At 36.1% G+C, this 17,521-nt stretch overlaps 1 protein-coding gene and 1 long non-coding RNA gene across 2 annotated transcripts; both read left to right on the forward strand.

Annotated features, from left to right (window-relative positions):
• Positions 1-2,495: 2,495 nt before the first annotated feature.
• Positions 2,496-4,097, forward strand: LOC135197294 (uncharacterized). Its single transcript, XR_010310588.1, has 3 exons — positions 2,496-2,652; positions 3,332-3,539; positions 3,997-4,097. It is a non-coding gene; the product is annotated as an uncharacterized LOC135197294 (long non-coding RNA).
• A 1,334-nt stretch (positions 4,098-5,431) lies between these two features.
• Positions 5,432-6,987, forward strand: LOC135196670 (S-adenosylmethionine-dependent nucleotide dehydratase RSAD2-like; the record flags this gene model as incomplete). The annotated part of the gene is given in 5 exon segments (XM_064223505.1): positions 5,432-5,455; positions 5,458-5,539; positions 5,911-6,047; positions 6,585-6,678; positions 6,968-6,987. Coding segments are annotated over 5 exon segments (357 nt in total), but the record flags the coding sequence as incomplete, so codon positions are not given.
• Between the last annotated feature and the right edge of the window lie 10,534 nt (positions 6,988-17,521).

Genomic DNA, 17,521 nt, shown 5'->3' on the forward strand with positions numbered 1-17,521 from the left:
TAAGATTAAGATTGGTTTCTTCTCTATGAGTAGGGTTAGCTTTAGTTATAGGTGACTCTTTGAGTTATTTGTGATGGCCTTTTGTGTTTGACTATTTATTACTTTTTGTGAGCCATCAGTGTACGTATATTTATTGTAATAAATATTGTGAGATTTTTTGCCTGTGTCTTTCTGATTTCCTCGCCCATACTGATTTGTTTTTTTGTCACTGGATTTAAGATTAAAAATAAAAGAACCCAGTTATGACTTCCTCCTTACGAAATCAATCACATCCAGCTCTCTCTCTCACAAAAGAAGAAGAAGAAGAGGATTTCGAAAGGTTAAAAGTACACCTATGACCATAACATTATATGCAAGATAACGAATGTGCATTTTCCCCCTATATGCAATAATGCAAGTAATAAACATTGCTTGCCTGGAGAATAGCAAACAAAATGGTTACAAGAAGAACCTATAGGCGCTTGTTTTTTGTACTAGAGTCTATACGTAGTACTAGAGCAAGCAATGCCCCCAGTTAGCTCACACACCTTTTTTGTAATACCTGACGCAGTATGAACATGAAGGGAGAAGGAAAGAGGGCCAAGCAATTTAAACATTACACGTTCAGTCACGAACATCGAATTTCAGGCGTGAGTGAGCTTTCTTAAAAGGAGAATTAAGTTAGATTTATACTTCTTTCAAACAAGATTGGCAAAAAATATGTGAGTAACAACAACGCTTCTCACAATACATTCTCAAACAAGATGATATGATTGAAGCCAAGAGTATTTAAAAAATTAGAATGAATTTTAAATTTTATACTTAAAAAATATAACCAGTGAAAACTTACAATCTCTCTCTCTCTCTCTCTCCTCTCTCTCTTCTCTCTCTCTTTCTCTCTCTCTATATATATATATTTCATTTTTATGGCTCTCACGTGATTGATAACATTAGGATTAAGGATATCTCGATTGCAAAATCCCCTTTTTACACGCAACCACCATCACTTACGTGACCTTGACAAAAGCTACAATTCTAGTTAAAGACGTTTCATAATGATTTAACACAATATATTCAATGGTAAAATGTGTATTTTTATGAGAAATATAGAATAAATTCAGCGTGGTTTAATAATCCTTGAAGAATGTTAACATTAAATCGTTTCGTTTGTACGGCAAATTCCTTGGTAGTACTACAAGCTTACGTAGTATGTGATGTATTGTTCAGCGAAACGATATATGTGATATATGAATTCCTCATATTGGTATGACATCATGACTGAAAAAAAAACATACCTTCAACTTATCAATTCACATACAACACTTACATTAACAAAACGAAGTAATGCAAGATGGTAAATGGGGCAATATATTATCTATTGAAACAAACTGAAGGAAATGGCGAGTTACTAATGACATTTCTAGATACATTTCTTCGTAATTAAGTTGGCCAATCAGACAGGAATATAGCAGATTGCATCATCCTTTTAATAATATCGACAGGGAGATGTAGAGGCAATAGTTTTATTTGCAGAATATGAATAACGTAAGAAGAAGAACGAAAAAAACAATTCAAAGTGGCGAGTCGGACATATTCCTTGACGAAGCCTCAAAAGGCGACGCACAAAATCAATAGCATTCACCACTCATGACGCTGATGTAGAAGATTTAACAGATTAAAATGGTCCTAATGCTTATATATGCTATATATATGTGTGCAGGCTGGTAACAGGCCTATAGATTACTAATGCAAAGGCCCAGCAAATCAGCCTGATAAATCAGATACTTTTTGTAAGAGTTGTTTGCTTTCTAGTATGATTTCATGTCTATTCTATTGTTTACATCAGCGGCCGCTGGCTTGTGTGACCTTCATTGATTATCGTCGCCAGGAGGTCTGCAATGTTATTTGGGCATACAATTGGTCTTATTTGAGAAATTCTTAAAACACTTAAGTCATGTGAGGATCCATACGTGTCCTATTGACGCGTAAACGTACGTATCTTACGTCACCTCACTGAGCTACGCAGTTTTGATAAAAACGTTTTGGCTGTAACCTTGACAATTGACAGGGTGTCCATAAAGTCCCAGTACCATCACAAGTCTATTACTTTTGATGGTACTGGGACTTTGTGGACACCATGTATTTTTGGCGAGAACTATAGATCTTGCATAATTTAATCTCGGCTTATCGATTTACATCCTGTCACGTTTACCAGACCGTATATACTCGTTCGGAGCGTGTCTGACGGGTAATCTGTCTGCAACCTTGACTGTTGCGTCATGATTTGCAGGTAAAAGATTTACCCGTAAGCCTTTCAATCCATTGCATTTTAAAACGTTTTCTTCACCTTTCATCACGTAACGTTCCGTGAAGACGTATGCCTCGACAGAAGAGTGAGAGTACAGATAGCTAAATTCCTACGACTACGTAGGTACGTACCACCATTCGCGACTCTTGATTGCACTACGTTTCGGTACGGTACGTGTATCGGAATGCGGTAGCGCAGTATATAAGTGATGGTAGGCGCCGATGTACGTCGATACTCTAGTGAGCTCTTACGGAGGCAAAGTTACTTAGTGTGACTTAGTGCTATTCATAGTATTAGTGCTATTCAGAGTATATCCAGATATTCTTTAGTGGTTTCCCGTATTTTAGAAAACCCGAACGCGATGGGTAAGAGTGAATTTTAATTATTGTTTTCTGTTTATAGGCCTATCAGGCTCAACATCGTAAGAATTTAAAATAAATTCGCCATTGATTGTATTTCCCACAGAAGTGGAAGTTTTCAACATTTGCCGTATAATTTCTTTTCCCTCATGGGCTTAGTGAAAATTTGTATAATTCACTTATAATATTTTGCCTCGCGTCCTGGCCAGTGATAGAGCTTAGGTAAGGTAAATGATGTTTATCTGCGTTGCTATGGTAACCTAACACCGTTTCCCACTCATCTGTCGGTTTAGCGGGACTTACGTAGGAAATCTGGGCAATTTGGTAGATAAAAAGTGATTTAAGATAGTGTGGCGAATAGCAATCATGGGGACACATTCTATCTTTCCGTAATTGTAGTGTTTAGTAATCCTGGGAACACATTCTAACTTTCCATAGTTATTTCTTAGAGACATTATGCCTGGCCCTGTCTTTTCACTGTTCAAAACGGTTAATTACCGCTAATGACAAATGTGAAGCGTTAATTGTTAGGTTTTCTGAATACTCCAAAATTATTGTCTAATGAATACCAAGTGTTTTGTTGTCGAAGTGTTACTGTATAAGGAGTATAAAGCGTTTAGTGGAACAAATCTTGTCTTAAGGTCAGCGAACTAGAGCCTAATGTGTTAAAAACTGTACCCCACAGAGTTGCTGATACAGGTATCACTGGGCCTACTGACCATTGGGCTGTGGATTGTCAGGAAGAAATTTGGAGACTGGCTTAGGTCAAAAAGCAGAGAATGGCTGAGGTCGAGGTCAAAATGCATCGAGGAGAGGAAAGTCGAGAGAAATGAGGAAGAAAACAAAGATTTGACGAGAACAATTCCGACGAGTGTAAACTACCATTTTACAAGGCAAGTTTTGAATATAACAATTTATTTCAAATGCTCATATTTTTTCTGATTGTTTTATAGTACTGAGTACAGTATTAGTATTAGTAGGCTAAACTGCCATTTTACAATGTAACTATTAATATATCAAACTATTCCAAATACTTATTTCTCTTATGTTTTGTATTATACAGAGAACTGTATTAGCATACAATTGTATTTGTAAAAGTTTTGAGGTCTGGAGTTTTATTACCTTATTAAAACCACTGAATGATTACATAACAGTAAATCATCAACAGAACAGTTGAAGTTGAAAAACACAGCAATTGCCAAAATTGAAAAGCTGAATGTATAGCAACATAGTTATACTTAGTTTATTTTAAATATTACCAAAAGTAGAAGTTACCTCAGATTAAATGTATGCATATCCCTTAACTTAAGCATTGTGTATACTGTAATAGTTGTCTCTTTCCCCGAACAGGCAATGCAATTACAAATGTGGCTTCTGCTTTCACACAGCCAGCACCTCCTTTGTTCTTCCTCTGGAGGAAGCCAAGAGAGGCCTGAGGGATGCTCAGAGATTGCAGGTGAGTAGCTACTTTGTCACAGTTCATATTAGGGGGAGCTTTGTCACTCTATTAAGTTACGCTTTAAACAAGGTGTCTTGGTAGATCTATAGTACTATTCCACGGCGGCCTAGACTATGGCAGTTGCGGTTTTCTATGCAGTTTTACCTCCTGAACAAGAATTTTAAGTAATATTTATTCGGACGACTGTAATTAACCCCAGGGCCCAGTACTAAACATGGCGAAATACATTGGACGCTCCAATCCCTAATGGATGTCGTATCCGCAGTTACGTTCCTTGCATTCTGTGCGAAACTATTCTGTAGATTTACCGGTGTCTTAATAGTCTATAGAACAGTAAATTTTTAGATCATATCATCTGTTCAAAATGGAGTGTCAGTAGTTCATTGGTATATCAAGTAGTAGGCACTCATTTTTATTTTGTGGGTATAATTGTTATTGAAGGAAAGTGACAAAGAATACGGTGCTAGGCATATGTTTTTGTTGGCAGACTACAATAAATATTGCTGGTGTACGTATTTTCTTGAGACGTGAAATATGTGGCTTTGTGATGTCAGTGGATAATATTTAGGGGTAAAACACAATTCATGTCATGCGAGTGCTTGATGTATTTTCCTCAGCCCATTTGTTCATTGCCATAGACGAAGATGTGAAAAGGAGCATAATTATGCTGGTAATTCTTTCCAGTCAGCATCTCTCAGAAATATGGTGTATGGGTATTGCATTTTCTCCTGTGTTTTTATTTTATACTAAATTGTGGAGCACACTGTTGTATGTGGTGTGTCCATGATTGATTTCTGATTTCCCCATCCAGGAAATTAACTACATGTAACATTTCAAGAGTAGGAGGCAATACTTGAGGTTCTTTGCAGCAAAGCTGCCACCTCTCTGTCTTTTCACTTTACCTCATTCATATTCTCTTTCTTCCAGCCTACTTTCCACGCTCTTAACAATTGTTTCAGCATTATTTTTCAGTACGGAGTAGGTCCCAGTGGTTGGCCTTTGGCCTAAGTTGTATATTCTTTCAAATCCACAGGCTATGACTGGTTTCTAACAAAACCAATTCGAAATTGCAAATGCATTTTCCAGGCATATGGAAAAGGTGAACCATTTGAGATGGCAAATGTATTTTCCAGGCATGGAAAAGGTGAACCATTTGAAATTGCAAATGTATTTTCTCGGCATGGCAAAGGTGAACCATTTGAAATGGAAATGTATTTTCCAGGCATGGAAAAAGTGAACCAACTGACATAGCAAATGTATTTTCCAGGCATGGAAAAGGTGAACTTCAGTGGTGGCGAACCGATTCCATGCATGAGACCGTGACGTTACGTTGGGGAGATGGTCCGCTACTCTGTAAAAGGGAACCTTCACTGCCCTCTGTCACGATAGTCTCCAATGGCAGTTTGATCAAAGAAGACTGGTTCAGGGAATTTGGTTAGTATTCTCTTGTCCTCTCTTAGCCCACTTGTCCTTTACACTTATGAATATTGAATACAAACCTTTGCTGTATTGTATTTTTTCTTGATATAAGTTGTTGATAGCTGGTCCTTATGAATTATACGTTTATATTTTACAAGTTCTGTGTACACACACACACAGATATATATAATTTTGAATGGTATTTCTATTATTTTCTGACTAATGGTGGTTTATTTCATTATTTTCTGACTAAAAAACAAAAAACTAAACCTGTCATTATTTTTTATTGCACATTTTTCTGTGTATGCACCCATACATATGCTGTATATGGTATATCTGCTGTTGGGTACTGATTATAACCTAACCAATCATTTCATTTTAAACAGGAGAGGACCTTGACATTCTGGCATTGTCTTGCGACAGTTTTGTGCCTGAAACAAACGCCCTGATTGGTCGTCAGCAGGGAAAAAAGAATCACCTGGACAGTCTGAAGAAAGTGAGGCAGTGGTGTGCGCAGTATAAAGTAAGTCGTAGAAAGTTGTAATGCTATAGGAAGGTTATTTTGATCTTTATTTTAATTTGGGGTGATCTTCAATTTAATTTGGGGTGTAATGTGGGTTCACACGTGAATGGTAAAAAAAAATACTTTTTATAAGTTATCCCATATGTAAAGGGTGTGGGAATTCTCCAACCTAAAAAGACTATTTGCACATATGGACATCTTATTTGGGGATATGGGTGTATACAGATATGTAATCCATACTGTTTATCATTGTAAATTTTAAGTTTTACTCTCTAAAGCCTGAAGTCTGACATAGAACAAAGCATAATCCTGTTTAAAATTCGAGTAATTTTGACTTTAAAATGATAGTAATTTTCTTGTTTTTTATCTGTTGATTTTTAAAATGGATAGACTGTGACAGGACAAAGAAAATGAACAGGTAAAGGATATTTTGGTACCTTAAAAAAAAAAAAAAAAAAAAGTCATATCACCCTCTTATCACCCTTAATGCATATTAAACTCCTCCATTATTGACTAGTTCATTTTACTCTTGTACAGGTTGCCTTCAAGCTAAACACAGTCGTGAACATACACAATAAAGATGAAGATATGTCTTCTGAGATACTGGAACTTAACCCTTTGCCGTTGGAAGGTAAATTATTGTATATTTTGTTGCTTAATCTATACAGTACGTATTCGTATGACAGGAAATCTAGGCTATTTTGGCACCAGAATTAACAGTGAATGAAGCATCTAGAGGAGCCTTTTGAAGCTGCAATTATAATTTGTAATTCACTAGCACAATTCGCACAATTCACATCATATAAGCCCTCGGGGCATGACCTCAAATTCAAGAAATAGTTAATATCCTTGGGGTCTGGCTAGAATTCAGCAATAACAATTTCAGAAACTGGTAAATTTACCCTCAATAACAATTTCAGAAACTGGTAAATTTACCTGATGGCCAGTCAATATTCCTTTACCAAATGACCTCCCAAAAACCCTGGCAGTGAGAGAGGTTGCAGTGTGTTATACAGAATAATATTGGTTGCAAACATTATTGGATTAGCAATGCAGCGTCTCCTAAAACATGTTTTATTATGTAGAAATCTTTCCTCCTTAATTTAGTTATTTAGTTAACAGTGAACAAATTGTCTTCTAAAGGTTTGTTTTTTTCTTTCCCCAGGTCTTCCAGTGCCTTCCTCATAGATGGAGAGAATGCAGGCGAGGAGGCAAATCCGGCATGCAGAGGAGTTCGTCATAAGTGACGAAGGAGTTCCAGACATTCCTGGACCGTCACAAGGAAGTTCCTAGCCTGGTGCCTGAATCTAACGAGGCCATGCGTTACTCCTATCTCATACTTGATGAATATGTGAGTTGCTGGCAGTTACTTTTTTTTTTTTTTTTTTTTATTAGTGCGTTTTGGTGGCATCAGCATCGTTTCTTTTTAGCTCAGATTTCCTGTTCGTAAATCCAGATTTGATATTTCATAAGATGCTGTAACCTCTCTTGGCTCTGAAGAAACATTTTAAAACCTCCCTATGACATATTTATGTTGTGACCAAAGGATATAAAATTTAAATTTGTTTTTGTGGATTTTGATAACTAAAATCACTATTTTCCTTTTGCGACCAAAGTTATAAAATGTAAAAATTATTTTGTTTTGTTTTATAACTAAATCACTTAAAAATGGATGGGCGTGTGCTACTTTTGAAGTATCTGCAATTTTTCTAATTCATAGATTTTACCCAGCAATGTTATTGTATAGCACAAAGTTTTAGTGATTGGCTTCCCCAACGTATGACTAATTTATTACTCGTGTGTGCAAACTCTATTAAGCAATTTATTTTCCAGATTGCGGTTTCTAGACGGAGGCAGTAAGCAGCCATCCAAGTCCATCCTGGACGTGGGTGTGGAGAACGCCATCAAATTCTCAGGCTTTGACGAAATTATGTTCCTGAAGAGAGGGGGCAAATACAAGTGGAGTAAAGAAGACATGTCACTGGAATGGTGAAATGTCTGTGGTGATGTTACGTAATACCGAAAATGCTTTCATTTTGAATTTGATCTCGGTTTGATTTGGTGGTTTGATCATTGTTACGAAAAAACGTTATATATTGATATTGGTTTATAGTTGTTGCAAATGGAAGGGGAATACTGTAATGTAAAACAGCAAATTAGCTATTTTATTTTAACACCAGTCTCTCGGTTGTGAGGTCAAGATGCTGTCTAATGGAAACCAAATTTTATGAATAATTTTTTCCTATTCAAGTTTCAACGAAAATCCGTCAAAAACAGCTTCCCTGCCATTGAGTGACTCAAGCGATGTACCTGAAATAAGATGTGGTTTATAGTGTAAACATTCCTCTGTTGTATTGATGTGATATGGCTTTTGTTTGTTGAGTGTTACTCTCTTGCTGATCTTAATAGATTTCAAAATATTTAAAAAAATATCTTTTCAATGTTCTTTCATCAGAAATGATGCCCTGTGTGAATTTGTCATGATGATGTATACATATGTCTGTGAAATTTAAAGTTAGAGTTCTTGCATTTCTTTCCATACTTACACTGGAAAGTGAATTTTTAAAAAATTTGCAGGTCTGCATTGTGAAGTACCTCTGAAACTAGTAGCCACTGTTAATTTTTTTTTTCATTACCGTTGTTTCACGTTGTTTCATTGTATGACAGTGTAGGCATGGAAGAATGCATCATGTGATGAGTACAATGTAGTTTATAATCCACGAACTGTGTGTGTATACCAGTGTAAAATGTAAAAGGGTCTCTCTCTCTCTAAAACTCGTCTCAAGAAAAGTCCTCTCTCTCTCTCTCTCATCTCTCTCTCCTCTCTCTTCTCTCCCACCAAGGGTCTCTCTCTCTCTCTCTCTCTCCTCTCTCTCGTCTCTCGTCTCTCTCTCTCTCTCTGATGAATTCGACTTTCAGATTGACTAAGTTTGATCATCAACCACTAACAGGTACAAAAACGACAATTTCCATTTATGAACGAACTCTGATTTTGTGTGGTATACAAAAAGATTTTCTATTAATATTACGTAAAACTTAAAACTATTTAAAACGTGCTATTTACTAAAAACACTATTTTGATACTAGATGTGTTGCAGCTTGAAACTGTAATTGCAATCTATACCTCATGCCTGTAATGTAGATGTTAGCGGAAGATGCTGTATATATGATGGTCACAAAGTCCTTGGCTACGTGATTCATTCATAGTATTATTCCCAGCGTTTTACACACACAACTTGAATGTTATACTTGATTTATTAGTGTCATGTCCTTTGGTAAACGTGTTTTCTTGCCCAAACCTCTGTCTCTATTGATTTAGCAGAGACTTTTTTCATTTCATTTTTATATTTAGGTGAATAATAATAGTGTAGTATGATAATGCTAAATAGTTTAATTGATTGTCATGTGTTTCTGCTTATACATCTGTCCATCTTGTTACAGTTTGCAGTAAATTGTTTACTGCACTTCTCCACAGTTTGCAATATATTTCTACTGCACTTCTCAGGTAGAATGTAATTTTTACAACAAGACCCCTTACAAATAAAAGTTACACCCTATATTGTATTTAATATCCTCCATTGGTAATTATATTTAGGTATGTAGAATGTAATTTTTACAACAAGACCCCTTACAAATAAAAGTTACACCATATATTGTATTTAATATCCTCCATTGGTAATTATATTTATATATTTAGGTATTTCATAAATAAGTTAATCAGCCAGCTTTATCGAAATTGATATCCTGGTTGTTTTCTTACTTTTTTTTTTTCTCCTGATTTCAGTGTTTGAATGGAAAAAACGCATTCGAAAATATAGTTGAAGTTCAAAACGTCAATATGTCTATAACACCCAAAAGTCTTAAAAAAACCTTGTACTCCGTTTTTCAAAGCAATTCGCCAGGTAATATTTTGTTTTTATTACACCCAAAAGTCAAAAAAAATCTTGATACTCTGTTTTCAAGCAATTCGCCACCCGATAATAGGTTGTTTTATTACTGTGAATCTTTATGATAATTCTAGACATGTGATGCAGACCTAAACCTCACTTTCTCTCTCTCTCTCTCTCGCCCAAACACACACACAACCACAAAGGTTCTCCTGAACTACAATTTAGTTTGTATAAGCCATAAAATCATATATATTTTTGTCCCTATTACTCATTCACGTATCAGGGAATACGATTTGGGATAGACCCACCTAAAAAATATGATTTTATACGTTTCTTCTTAACGGTAAAAGTTACCTCAAAGAAAACGTATTTTTCAAGTGGGTAACTCTTGTGAAATCTCTGACGGCTATCAGAATTTTCTATGAACCTACATGATCTTTTTTAGCTATAATAATTAAATATACAACAATATTTAAAAAAAATTATTACTTAGCACTTTGTGGTTCGGTCTGAGAGACTAAGTTTCGATTCGGAGGGAAATAGGCCTACTGCCTTAGTAAGTTTAGTAAAGGTTTTTGAAGACTTTAATTTGTCGGAGTTCAGAGGTCCACATCACGTCTCTTTTCCACCCACTTCACAACCTAGGGGCAAGGACTGTTGCTGCAATGCGTCTAGCTAAACCTAAATCAATCATTTTTTGTTTTTATATATGACTTTACCGTGCTAGATAAAATTTACTGTAGGTTAAACAGTACTAAAAAACATGAGGACATAGGCCTATTGAATGTGTGTTGTGTTTGGCAGGAAAAGATATTATCCACTTCGTACTTCGATTCACGTAAGTAAAAGAAAGGAAGAATAAGAAAGAAGGGATTTTTAATCCTCACTTCTTACCTGGAGAAAAAGAATGGAGGTCTATATACTATTTTTTTTTCGTCGTAAAAAAGAGCCTAAAAAGTAATGTATAAAATACACTAATATAATAATAGAAAATGACTGTGAGATACCAACTCTGACTAGACATTGGCGCCATTTTTTAATCTTAGCTTCACGAAAAAAAAAAATGAGAAAGAGATACGTTCGAGGCCTCAAGTGAAGAAGAAGAAGAAGAAGAAGAAGAAAGAAGAAGAAGAAGAAGAAGAAGAAGAAGTTTTTTGCAATTATACCCTCAAAAGTTTCAAGCGAACATTCAATGCCATAACTGTCCTAAAGCAATTCATTCACCCTGTACTTTACTGAGTTTATATTTTTAATCTCTCAATTTATTAACTTATCCATTTTCCTCTTTTTATAATAATAATAATAATAATAATAATAATAATAATAATAATAATAATAATAAAATAATAATATAAATAGATCTGAAAATAGAAAATAAGAAGGATATGGATATGCCAGTGGAAATTCGTACCCATAACCATAGACACTAGGCACGATCCCAAGATCCCTGAAAAAGGAATCTAGAAAAACTAGAGGCTGAAGTAGCTCCAGGACTCATGCGAAGAAGGTGTGATCCTAGAAACGGCGCACATAGTAAGAAAAGTGATGGACTCCTAAGGAGGCAGGATGCAACCCGGAACCCCACACTATAAATACCACCCAGTCGAATTGGAGGACTGTCCCAAAAAAAAAAAACAAAAAAAAAAAAAAAAAAAAAAAATTAACCACATTCTTTGGAAGGTTGAATTTGAGGTCAACGTAATATAATAAAATAATAATAATAATAATAATAATAATAATAATAATAATAACTAATAATAATGAAAGAAAAAACAGAAGGTTAAAACCCCAACACATAATCTATCTCTCGCTACGAATTCCCATGATGACACCATATCCGCTTGAATGCCGTATTGAAAAAGGAGAGAGAGAGAGAGAGGAGAGAGAGAGAGAGAAGAGAGAGAGAGAGAGAGAGAGGAAACAAATGCGCCACCATCTTCTTCCGCACCCTGCAAAGCGGCCACCCCCGCCCCACACAAACTCCTTTTCGCTATTATGCACGATTTTATAAAGAAGCCTCTTCTATAATAAGAACAACACCAGCTAGCCCGAAAGATATTCGCTTCTGTCATAGGGCGAGATCCTCTCTTCTTTCTTTCTTCTTCTTCTCCTCCTTCGCGCGTTCTTCCGGTACCGCGCGCGCGGGAATCTTTCGGGGGGACAAAAGAATTCAATTACAGGTAATGATGGTGCGCCGTTGGCAACGAACGACGTGTCTGTTTGTGTTTGTGTGTGCTTTACGGTTTGGTAATCGAATGGGAGTGATTTTATACTTCTGGGAGCTGTGTCCTTTTTATTCTTTTTTCTATCGGGTTGTTCCATTGTCGTAAGGAGAGAGAGAGAGAGAGAGAGAGAGAGAGAGAGAGAGAGAGAGAGAGAGAGAGAGAGAGAGAGAGAGAATTTTATTTTTCATTCGACACATGCAAGAAATCCCTTTCGATAACCGAACGGTAACCAGCAGACCTCACGTACAGTTTGATACTGCCGAGGAGAGAGAGAGAGAGAGAGAGAGAGAGAGAACAGAGAGAGAGAGAGAGAGAGAGATACAAAACCCAGTGTAACCTTTGACCTAAGGAGATGATAGAAAGGCGTGCAAAATTGAATTATACAACACAAGTCATTCCAGCATTCTCTCTCTCTCCCGCAAGTGTTTAGCTCTTACCTTAATTTACTGGTCCTTCTCGGGAAATGTCTTCTTCTGTCTGTCAACCGTCTGATCTCTTACCTTCTCTCTTATCTTCGAAAATGAGATTATTTAGATGCCAACACGAGCGACTAATGTATACGGTCAGTTTACCAAGATACAATGTAAACAAACATTATCCGATGGCATTATCCTAAAAGAACGACGTTGCCTTTTCAGGATTTGTTTCTGTTCGTGGCTTGTAAGTAAGTTAGTGAGTAAGTAAGTAAGTTATTAAGTAAGTAAGTGACTGTTTACTCTACCTTTACTTTGGATATACAAGTTCCAAGGATGGTTCACGTCCAGTCAGTCAATGATGGTTTTAGGACTTGATTTGAGTAAATTTAATTTTTTCGTCTGGTCGACAGTTCTTTTAGGATTTACCGTTGCTAATGCCTATAGAAAATTATACATATTTTTTTCGCTGTTGAACCGTTTTTTAAAGATTTGCGTACTAGGCGAATACGTTTATTATTTCTAGTTCGTTCTGAGTTAAAGTGAAATGACAGAGACTATTACAACGAAGAGATTAAAGGCAAAAAAAAAAAAAAAAAAAAAAAAACCCGGAAAGAAGTGTATTAAAACAGTGGTAATTATTATCACTTTTATAATACAATTCTTTCCGTTTTTTTGCCTTTATCTTTTAATTGTAATAATGTCTGTTATTTCGCTTTAACTTAGAATAAACTAGATATAGTAACCTATTCGCCTAGAAACAACAAATCCTTAAAGAACGTTCAACCTAGCCCAAAAGAAGAGAAGAAAAAAATGTAATTGACGCGTTCACAATGTTAAGGGTCATTGAAGATTCTTCAAGTTTGCTGTAAAGTGAAATTCGGAAAATTCTAATAAGGCCTGTTTTCATTTTTATCAGATTGAGTGTATAATTTAGTTCATTGTAAGACTTCAATATGTATAGCCTGTCATTATTACTTCATACAACTGAAACGTAGATGGTTGAATATTTGAAATGTCTTTTTATACACGCCTCTGCAAAGCGTGTTTGTGCGTTCGTGTGTTGGTTCGTCCTTCCATCTCGGACTCTCGTGCTCGCGATATATACAGCTGCCGACAGTCAATTGTCCGCCAACCATCATAGAAATTGTGTTTCGATGAGTTCTGCCTGGAGGGACGCATACCCCCCACCCCAGGGCCCACCCATCTCCCCACAAGCCCACCTCTCTCTCTCTCTCTCTCTCTCTCTCTCTCTCTCTCTCTCTCTGCTCTCTCTCGTTTTGAATAAAACCTTTATATGAAAATACAGAGAAAGGTCCAAGTTTTGATTCTTGACTATAAGGAACTGCTATCCTCTCTCTCTCTTTTTTCTCCCTCTCATTTTGATAAAATTGTTAAATACAGAGCAATGATGATTCACTTTGACTTAATGCTCGGGAACTGCGCTCTCTCTCTCTCTCTCTCTCATCTCTCTCTCTCATCTCCTCTTTGAGGTAGAAGTTTCCAATTTCTGTGATTAGCAAGAAAATTTTTGTCTCTCTTTTCTGAATGAGTAGGCAGAATTCGACTCGATAACTGGTCGTAAAAAATTTTCGTCTTCCTCTCTCTCCTCTCTCTCTCCTCTCTCTCCTCTCTCTCTCTCTCTCACTCTCCTCTTACACAGGGCCTAGAGCAACAGAGAACCATTCGATTCAACAGATTAACCACGCTTTCGTCCCTTTGCAACAAGTTGCCAGGGGGCACGAGGGGGCCACCGGGGGCACACCTGGGCCATATGGAAGAAGAAGATTTCGGCCGGATGGTTGTTGATTGTGGCCTCTCCCTCGAGGGCCACCAACCAACGGCAATTAGTGCGCGATTTTTTTTAGGGGCCTTTGGAGGCCATTGATTCCTAAAAACCCCTACACCCCCACCCCAACACCCGCACCCCCTCCCCCGATCCACATACATTCGGGGGAAATGCGACTCGATCGAGATATGTTATTTTCCCGTTTCGTTTTTTGATGTTCCTTTCTTTTGTTTAGAGTGTATACCAAGATGGCTTTTAACCTAAGCAGATGACAATTCCGATGGAGAAAGAGAGAGGAGAGAGAGAGAAGAGAGAGAGAGAGAGAGAGAGAGAGAGAGAGAGAGAGAAGGGAGTTCACGAACGTATAATCAGAATTAGTAATTGCCTTCCATTTAACCAATAGGTTTTCTTAATAGAGAAGTTTACAAAAGATCTATCGTTTCTATAAATTCTATGAATCTATTTACGAAAACGATATAGTAATGATTTCGATGGAGAAAGGATAATAGTGAGAAAAAATCCGAACTGGTAAAATGAATAAAAATGAGAACAAAAAAAAGGAATATTTGTTTCTTTTTTTGAATCTATACCTTCGTATTTCATGACACCTACCATGAACAATTAGTATATTTTGGCTCGTTCGAAACGGCGACCCCGACTGAGGATCAAGCCAAGAAGAAGATGAAGAAGGAGAAGAAGAAGAATACCTGATTGCTCCAGTCTTACCTGACAACATTGCCTTTAGTTTCGCGGTTTCCGGGAACACGTAAGAGGTAGGAGCATTCCGGAGTAAGAGAACTTGAGATATTGAGGTCACTGTTGGCTGGAAGGTGAGAGACAGGGAGATGGTCCACACTAGGCCCTCCTAACCTTTTCAAACCTTACCGTTTAATATCAAAATAAGAGGAAAAGAAAATTAATAAATTCCATATTTTTGAATTATAATTATAATCAATATAATATGAATTATAGCAATTGTTCTAATATAATAATTCTTAATTATAATTAATCATTAATTGAATTATAGGAATTACTATACATAAGTTTCTCTATTATATTAATTATTAATTGAATTATAGGAATTGCTATAATTTTTATATTTTTTATTATAATAATTAATAAAAGAATCATAGGAATTACCATTTAATAAATGTTTTATTATAATAATTACTAATACAATGAGGGTTACTATATAAAAAATTAGATTTAAATAAAAGAACGAATAAGAAGAGATGACGGACAAATAAAAGAGAGAGAGAGAGAGAGAGAGAAGAGAGAGACGAGAGAGAGAGCGAGAGAAGTGAGAAGTTTTAATGAAAAACTTCTCGAGTAGTTCGGAATATATTATGCGCTTTCATTTTGGAAAAGTTTTTTTTTTTGAAAAAATTTTTTTGAGTCGCATTTCATTCCATATTTCGCTGTTTTTTTTTTATTTTTATTTTTTTTTTTTATCTTTATTCTTCATCTGCTTTTCATCACTGTTTATAACAAGTTGTTGCTCAAGTAAGTTGTCTGGTTAGGTACATTATTTTAGGCTGTGTATATATACTTTAATTATATATATATATATATATATATATATATATATATATATATATATATATATATATATATATATATATATGTATACATATACATATAACTTGTAAGATATCCTTCTTTTTATTTACACCAACGTTTCGCCAATCCTTACCCCCATCTTCAGGGCCATAAACGGAATTATTTTTTGTGCAATATTAAAAGGTATGCTAAAATAAGCTAATGATTATGAGACATCTGGTTTTGTAACATAACAGTCTTTAACGTTAAGCTTAAAGTAAAATAAAGACTACAAAGCAACTGTGAGCTAAAAGTAAATTAAAACGCTATGTAACTCAGTAAAATAACAGATTAAAAAGCCAAACAAAAAACAAGTATTGGAAAAAATAAACAAAAAATAAACAAGCAAAGTGTTTTGCCTAACTTACTGTTAACAGTAAAGTCTTGGGCAAAAACTATAAAGAATATTAAGAATCTAAAAGCAATACTAACCTAAAAAAGTAATATTCGAATCTAAAAATACTAACCTAAAAAAAGTAATAATTCAATCTAAAATGTATTACATTAATAAAAATTAATATTTTTAATCTAAAATGTAATATTTTAATCTATTACATAATATTTTAATCTAAAAAGCAACATTTTAATCTATGACGTAATATTTTAATCTAAAGAGCAACATTTTAATCTGTGACGTAATATTTTAATCTAAAATGTAATACTTTAATCTAAAAAGTGACATTTTGACCTAAAAAGTAATATTTTAACTTAAAAAATGGGTAGTATCTGAATCAAAAGCAGCCAGGCGTCAGCCATCTTGAAGTGCCTGTCTTCATCTCTGGCTCCTTAACTTCTCTTTTAAACTAAACTCTCCATTCCTCTCCCTCCTCCCTTCTTCAACAACCTCAGCCTCCTCCTCCTCCTCCTGCTATTCCTCCACCTCCCTCAACCTCAACCTCCTCCTCCTCCTCCTCCTCCTCCTCCCCACGGAGACCAGGGTGAGGGTAGAGTAGAAGTTTCACTCACATTGGTCTTGTGTCTAACTTCATTAAAGAATCGCCCAGGTAAGTTCTAAGAGGTAACCTTTTAGGCCTCTAATGGAGGAGGAGGAGGGAGGAGAGGAGGAGGAGGAGGAGGAGGAGGAGGAGGAGGAGGAGGCAGGGAGGGGCGGGGGAGGGGGGTTTGGGGGGTGAGCAGCGATAGTTATATAGCCATAATGGCCAAACCTCTTTGAAGGCAGAGAGAAAAAGTTCTGCCGTTTTATCCCGTGTTAAAAAAAAAAAAAAAGATATTTTACCGCTTAGCTGAGGAGACGATGTCCTTATTACCATTTGGAGTTTAATTTCCATATCATTCACTCTCTCACCCTCTCACTCTCTCGCTCTTTCCTTCTCCCATAGTTGCGCTTTCCGAGGTTCACTTGCTTCCTGACAGATGGCGCCAGCGTTGTCGGCAACTTTCTTATCTCTCGGTTTTCTGTCATGGACGGGGAATTCGCATGATTAAAAGCATGAGGATTTGTGTGTGGATCTGTGGGGTTTATATCTGAGAGAGAGAGAGAGAGAGAGAGAGAGAGAGAGAGAGAGAGAGAGAGAGAGATATGGCAACGCTATACTCG

The sequence above is a fragment of the Macrobrachium nipponense genome, chromosome 18 (genome assembly GCF_015104395.2).
Source record: "Macrobrachium nipponense isolate FS-2020 chromosome 18, ASM1510439v2, whole genome shotgun sequence".
Taxonomy (NCBI): Eukaryota; Metazoa; Arthropoda; class Malacostraca; order Decapoda; family Palaemonidae; genus Macrobrachium; species Macrobrachium nipponense.